This window comes from Varanus komodoensis, unplaced genomic scaffold (genome assembly GCF_004798865.1).
Source record: "Varanus komodoensis strain SLA01 unplaced genomic scaffold, ASM479886v1 scaffold20_3, whole genome shotgun sequence".
Taxonomy (NCBI): Eukaryota; Metazoa; Chordata; class Lepidosauria; order Squamata; family Varanidae; genus Varanus; species Varanus komodoensis.
In genome coordinates this window covers 327294-334461 of record NW_025335588.1, presented here as the reverse complement: position 1 = coordinate 334461, position 7168 = coordinate 327294, and the positions used below count along the sequence as shown (strand labels likewise).

General features: G+C 62.4%; 1 protein-coding gene across 1 annotated transcript; it reads right to left on the bottom strand.

The window, feature by feature from the left end:
* Positions 1–914: 914 nt before the first annotated feature.
* DHRS13 (dehydrogenase/reductase 13) lies at positions 915–4736 on the bottom strand. The gene is made up of 5 exons (XM_044430620.1): positions 4579–4736; positions 4040–4158; positions 3532–3655; positions 2989–3300; positions 915–1595 (listed from the first exon to the last, which is right to left on the bottom strand). The coding sequence occupies exons 1-5, from the start codon at positions 4718–4720 to the stop codon at positions 1333–1335; spliced, it is 960 nt and encodes a 319-aa protein (XP_044286555.1). The 5' UTR covers positions 4721–4736; the 3' UTR covers positions 915–1332.
* Between the last annotated feature and the right edge of the window lie 2432 nt (positions 4737–7168).

The following is a 7168-nucleotide window of genomic DNA, read 5'->3' as shown; positions in this document are numbered from 1 at the left end:
CCCGTTTCCTCGACACTCGGGCCTCCTCTGCAGCCCCGTCTCCGGACGAGTTAGGAGGAAGTGCTGGAACGGGTTCGGAGGAGGGCGGCAGGCACCGCCTTGCATGTAATCCCTGCGGCGAGGGTTGCAGTTCCCCAACTCTGGAAAAGTGAAGAACCACCCAGGACAAACCGATCCTAAAAAGGCCTTGGACTGTGCAGAAATGGACGGATCGTCTTTGTCTGAAGGAGAAAGCAGATGCTGACTTCTATCAGACTTGGGACTCTTTTTATTATTGGCTAGAGAGATGGGACTTCGTAGAGATTTAAATATGTTTTTAATAAACATTTTTTTCTATCATAAATAGAAAAAAATGTGGGGGATTGACCCAGCGGGCCCAGTGTTTTTTGATGCTTGATGTTGTTTTGAGTTTTTCTTTGTTTTTAGGATTATAATTTCAAATAAAACTTACTTTAAAAAAAAAGGAATGATCCAGGGGCTGGAAACAAAGCCCCGTGAGGAGAGATGGAAAGAGCTGGGCGTGTTTCGCCTTGAGAATCATGGACTCATAGTAGAGTGAGGAGGGGCCAGAAGGCCCGCAGGTCAATGCCCAGCTAAACCGTGCCTCTCAGATGGTACACAGCTTCCTGTTTTGCAACCTGCCCCTGTGCATCAAAGGGAAGGCCCACAGCTCAGGTGTGGAGCACCTGTTCTGCCTTCTGAAGTTTCCAAGTCCAGTTCGGAATCAGATGCTGGGAGACACCCAGGAAGAGGCTGCCTGTCAGTGCAGGTCACACTGGGCAGCCGGAGAGAGCTGTTGGAGCCAGCAGCACCGTTCCACAAGCCCAGCCCGCGAGCAGGAATGTCTGAACTGGTTCCCGGCCCAGCAGCTGGGAAAAAGGGTTTTTCAGGGGATAATTCAGGACAAGGGCAGGGTTGGTGCAAAGTGAGGAAGAATGCCCTACTCTTTATTAGAAAACATTCCACAGACCTCTGACGGCTCATAGCAGAAAAAAGAGAACAAGGAGGGAGGGAATGGCTCACAGAACCCACGGGATCTCGGGGCTTTGTGGGCGACAGCAGTTCTTGTGGGTCTGTCCCCAGCAAGGATATCACGACTTGGTCAGCCCCGCTCTGTGCATCCCGCAGGCATCCTCCAGAGGTGCCCAGATGTGTCTTTGAGGACATGAGAAGCGTGAAGCCAGTCCGTGTGTTCTTCCTTGAGGTAGCTTACAGTTTGATGACGGTTCTCCACCCAACACCTTCCTTCCATTCTTGGGCGCTAACGGCGTTCCTCTCTAGCTACCGTGCCACTACTGGAGCCGAGGTGGCCCCATCGCACTTCGGGGCGGCCTAGGCCGTCAGCCCCAGCAGCTTCTCACTGAACTCCCAGAGCTTCCTGGCCAGGGCATCGTCGCGGGCATGCGGAGGGGGCTCTCGCAGCTGGCAGTCGCTGAAATAGCGCCCGCTGAGCGTCTCGATGCCTTCCTGGGTGGCACAGTACACGGAGGTCTGTGCGCCATTTGTGGGGTCTTTGAAGAACAGCCAGGCAATGGGGTTGAAAAAGGGCTTCAGCCAGACAGGCAGGAAGCGGAAGATGGCGGTATTGACCACTCCTGAAAGCAAGAGGGGGGGTTAGGATAGAGCGGGATGGCCGTTTCCGTTGCCACGGAGCTGCCCCTTCTCCCCAAATTAATTCTGACCACCCGCTCTCCCACTTAACCCCCCCAGCATATGAACAATCCTAGCCTCTGTTCCACCAGCCTGAATTCCAGTATTAGCCAGCCCTTGGCCATCTAGGGTCCCGTCCTGCTTAGGCAGAAAAAGATCCTAGTGTCCAGGCCTCTTAATAACCCATCAACAAAGGTACTCAAGCTGCCCCATCAGCCTGATTCTTGATTTCTGAGTAAGAACACGGCTGGCTGACTTGAACTGAGCCTCTCCTGCAGCCCAGAGTGGTAGGCACCAGCCGGCAGAGTATCAGTCCTGGGTTTTGGCAGCTTTTCCCCAGCCCTGCCAAGGAATGCTCAGAAATAAGCCACGTGCCAGGGCCTCACCCAGCTTGGCTGGCCAGGACCCTTTGTTTGGGGAGAGCTAGTATAGGCTTGATCACTTCCTGGAAAATAGATGGGGAGGAAATGGAGGTAGTGACAGATTTTATTTTCCTGGGCTTCAAGGTCACCGCAGATGGGGACTGCAGCCAAGAAATTAAGAGACGCTTGCTCCTTGGGAGGAAGGCTATGGCAAATCTAAGCATACTAAAAAGCGGAGACATCACCCTGCAAACAAAAGTGCGTATAGTCAAGGTGATGGTTTTCCCAGTTGCAATGGATGGCTGTGAAAGCTGGACCATAGAAACATAGAAACAGTGAGTCAGAAGGGGCCTCCCGGGCCATCTAGTCTGACCTCCGGCACCAGCCGGCTCCGCTCACAACATGCCCACCATGTGGATGTCCAGCCTGTCCTTGAACACCCGCACCAATGGGGCCTCAACGACCTCTCGTGGAAGCCCATTCCACACCCTCGGGGACCATAAGGAAGGCTGAGCGCCGAAGGATTGAGGCCTTTGAATTGTGGTGCTGGAGGAGATGCCTGTGAGTCCCCTGGACCACAAGGCGATCAAACCGGTCAGTCCTAGAGGAGATCAACCCTGGCTGCTCTTTTGAAGGCCGGATACTGAAGATGAACCTCAAATGCTTTGGCCACCTAATGAGAAGGAAGGACTCCCTGGAGAAGAGCCTGATGTTGGGAACAACTGACGGCGAAAGAAGGAGGGGACGGCAGAGGATGAGGTGGCTGGATGGGGGCACTGGGGCGGTGGGTGTGGGCTTGGGTGGACTCCAGGGATGGTGGGGGACAGGAAGGCCTGGAGGAACGTTGTCCACGGGGTCGCGATGGGTCGCACGCAGCTTCGCAACTAACAACAACACCGAGCGTAGGCTTCCCCAGCAGAGCAGGCCTCCAGAAATGCAGAATCGAGGTCCGAAACCGAGGGAGCACCACACCCACCTGGATGAAGAGCGTAACAGGTGACAATGGTCCCCTCCAGCCGGTTGGCCAGCTCTCGGGCGTAGAGGACGTTGGCCAGTTTGCTGTTGCAGTACGCCTGGAACGACAGCAGCTTCCCTTCGACCGGGCTGTGGACCTTCTGGAAGTCGATGTGCCCTCTGTGACAGGCGTTGGAAGCGACCACCACCACCCGGCTGGGCGCACAGTGCTTGAGCCGGTCCAGGAGGAGGTGAGTCAAGAGGAAATGACTCAAGTGATTAACCTGGAATGCCAGGTTGAGACCATCCTCGCTTCTGCCTCCACAGGCAATGCCTGCCGGGGAAAAAGCCACGTTAAGCCATCTCCAAGCAACTTCTCGGGCTCAAGGAAGGTCCCCAGCTGGGACCACCCCAAGGAATCGAATCGGGGGGGAATTTGTGGCTTTTATCAACCATCTCGAGGGGCCCCGTGGGCTCCTCCTCCGAGACGCAGGAACCTGGCCGCATCCTTCGTTGGTCAGGAAAATGGGGGAGATCGGCCTCCACCCTGGGACTCTGTGCTCACCGGCGTTGTTGATGAGAATGTCGAGACGAGGCTCAGATCTCAGGAAAGCGGCAGCGAAAGCCTGCACCGAGCTCAGGCTGGCCAGGTCCACGCTCATGAAGAGAACTTCATTGTTCCCGCTTTCCTGAGGGCGGAGACAGAAGAACACGCAGAAGCGCTTCAGGACCTTCCCGGGGCCTCGCAGCCACGCGAGGGAGGCAGTGGTGTTGCTCCGCTACTCGAAACAGGCGGAAAAGGACATCCCGAAGAGGTCGGCCATCCCGCCAGTTCCCCGAGAAGTTGAACTGAAGCACCTGACCTTGGGGCGACCGTCTCCTGCTCCTCCCGCATCTCAGAATCTTGCCTGGCCCATGCTCCCCAACCTCCCCAAAATGAGTTTCACGTTCTGATCCCCGGCCGCCGGAATGCAGCCCGTGGGAGCGGTTGCCGAGGCTGCCACCCCGCACTCCCCGGAGGGTGCCGGACCATATGACGGGCCGCTTCGAGCAAGGCGGACTTTGGCGCTTACCCTCCTGATGTCATAGACGGCCACTTCGCCCGCCGCTTTGTTACGGCAAGCCAGGATGACCCGGGCTCCTCTCCGGGCCAGATCCAAGGCCGTCGCCTTCCCAATCCCGGCATTTCCACCTGGAAAAGTTGGGGGACGCGTGTGATCTGGAGCAGCCCCATAAGCGCCTCCCAGCACCTGCTCATTTGGGGCAGGAAGGGGCAACCGGTCGTGTCCCCCCCCCCCCCCCCGTGGAAGGTAAAAGCTCGGTGCGCTCCGCTGCCGCGGCTCGGGGCACAACTAACGCAACGGCAACGCAGCCGCAACAGTTCGCGCGGGAAACCCCGACCAAGAAGCGGGGCCGCTTCGCAGGGTGAGTCCCTTCTCCGCATCGGTCCCGTTCCCGATCCGTGCGATGCCTCCGGCGGGGGAGAGAGCCCAGGTGCGGCCCGCCGCAGCAGCGCACAGGTGGGGATGATGGGCGACGAAGTGCGACGCAGGTTTTCCCCGGAAGCGGGCGGCCCGGATCCTAAGCGGTGCCCCGCACCACGCGGCCTTACCCGTGATGAGCACCGTCCTGCCCCGGAGGCTGGTCTCGTTCCTGCACCGCGCGCCCTTGACGCAGTTGTAGTAGAACAGCGCGTAGGATCCGAGCAGCAGCGCCGCGCCGACCAGCGCGCCCTCCAGCGCGACCTCCGCCATTGCGCGCCCGGGTAATGCGTCGGGAGCGCGCCCCGGAAGGGGAGGTGGGCGCGCTCCCGGCCCGCCCCTCCCGCGGCGCGCAGGGCAGCGCAGGGCAGCGCAGGGCGGGCGCGACCGCCGGCGCCATCCTGCACGCCCGGCGCCGCGCAGCCTCCCGGAGGGCGCCGGGCCGGGGCGAGGGGAGCCCCGCGCGCGATCCTGCGCCGATTCCGAGAGGAAGGCTGCGATGGCCTACAACTCCCGGCATTCCTCGCTTCCCCGTCCCTCGAGCGGGATTGCTCGCTCCGCCGCCAAAGTGCCCTGGGAAATGCGGCATCCGCGGGAAGCGCCGCAGCGAACTTTCCAAGAGGACGCAAAGGGCGCAGGGCGAGCCTCGGGTTGCATCCTGCCGCTTTTCCCTGTCGGGGACTCCCGGCGGCTGCGGGGTTCCCCTCCTCTCGAAGTTATCCTCACAACACCCCTGCGAGGGAGGCCGGCTGAGAGGCTGCGCCTGGCCCGGAGCGTCTGCGCCCCGGTCCGTGGCCTTCACCACCCGCCGCCGCCGTGACTGTTGGCTGCTCCAGCCCGGTGCAGTGGGTGCCTTCCAGGCGCCGTGAAAAGGGCCCCCCAAGCTGAGCCCCCCCAGAGAACCCTCGCACCGCCAGCCACGGCCGCCCCAGAGCACCGGAGGCAATGGGCTAGGCCGTGCCAGCGGCAAGCCCTCTCGCCCAGGCTGGCGGCCACCGGATCGTGCCAGCGGCAAGCCCTCTTGCCCAGGCTGGCGGCCACCGGATCGTGCCAGCGGCAAGCCCTCTCGCCCAGGCTGGCGGCCACCGGCTAGCCAACGCCTGGGAAACGCGGTGCCGCCAAGCCCGCATCATGCAGGGGGTGATGAGAAGCTGCCCGAGGTCCCTTCTGCCCAGTCTCCTGGGCCAGGGCAGGGCGTGGGCACGGGTATCTCCGGGGTCCTTTATCACCTGCCGCTTTCACCAGCTGCTGACGGTGCTGTGGGGCATCCCCAGCCCCACCCGGTCCTTGAAGCCTCTTGCCGGCTCTCAGTTTGCGACAGGCAGCTGCTTATCCCACCCGTCGGTGGACGTGGAACGGGAACCCGAGATAAATCCCTTTCCTTTCCTTCGGGCTGGATGTGGCGGCAGGGGCTGCAAGCCCCCCACCTCCCGGCACACCCCGTTCTGGATTTCCAAGCGGCTCACTTGCGCCGTGAGCCCGGCTTGGGAGAAGGGCGCCCCGCACAGAGCGGCTCGGGCTTCCCGTGGCTCAGACCCCACAGGGCTCTCCCGAGTCTCCGTCCAGCGTGGTCTCTCTCGGCCCCCGTGCGTACCGTCAGCGGCACGCACAAGCAGCCCTCGCGTCAGCCCCCAGCGCCCACAAACGACCCCGCGCGGGGCACACGGTGCAAAATGCCATCACGGGAGGGAGACCGAGGCCACAAGCCCCGTTCGCAAGGCCCACATAATTCGGCTTGTATGGTGCCAAGTGAACCCCGTTTGGGGAGGAGTTGGAACCGCGCACGCGGCCACCCGGGCATGCAGGGGCCTTTCCAGGCGAGGGGCACACGCTTGCAGTGCCTGGGCCTACCTGTTGGCATGTCCTCCCAGCACGGGAAGGGCTCTCAGGCCCGAGGCCGCCCGGCCGCAGGAATCCAGCCCGAAGCGTCCACCTCCTTCTTGGGTCATCGGCCCCACTGCCTGACCACTCTCACTGCGAGAGAGTTTCTCCGGCCGTGCAGCCGGGGACTCGGGCGCGTCGTGTTGCACCCCAAGGCCTCAGAGGGGGCGCTTCTGCACCGGGACCCCCCCCGGGGTCCCCTCGGCAGCCGTCTCTCCTCCTCCAAACAGGCCGCGCGCCTCCCGCATCTCGCAGGGCTCCGTTTCTAGCCCTTTGGTCAACTTGGCCACGCGCCCCGAGCGCCTTCCGGTCCTGACTGGCTGCGATAGCCGAGCTGGGCCCGGGCAGCTGGAGAGGAGTGGGAGGACCGCGTCGCGGGGTCCGGGACCACCCCTGCTGGCGCGGCCATCGCAAAGGCGGCCGCCACCTCCTGGTTTGGTGTCTTTTCTCACGCTGGCCGACTGCCCTGGCCAGGCAGGGCGGCTGGGGAGGCAGTGTGAGAGGCACGGCCAGAACCCGCAGCCGCTGAGCTTTGGGCAGGGAGTCCCGCGACTCCACGGACGGAGACAGGGCCTGGGCTGCAGCCGGAGCGCTGGCCCCCGTGCCCAGGGATGCCCCCGGCCGCCTCGAGCGCCCCCCCGCCCCTGCGGCACCTTCTCCCCCTGGCGACGCTCTGCTAGGCCCCGAACGCGACACGGACACAACATGGCAAGCTGGACGTGCACCGAGCGACACACAAGGGCAGGCCGAGCGGAGGAGGCCGGGCGCACTGGATGGGGCCGCGCTGCAGGGGGGAGGCGGGTGCGCCAAGGTGGCTTCCCCGGCAGAGGCCCGGGTGAG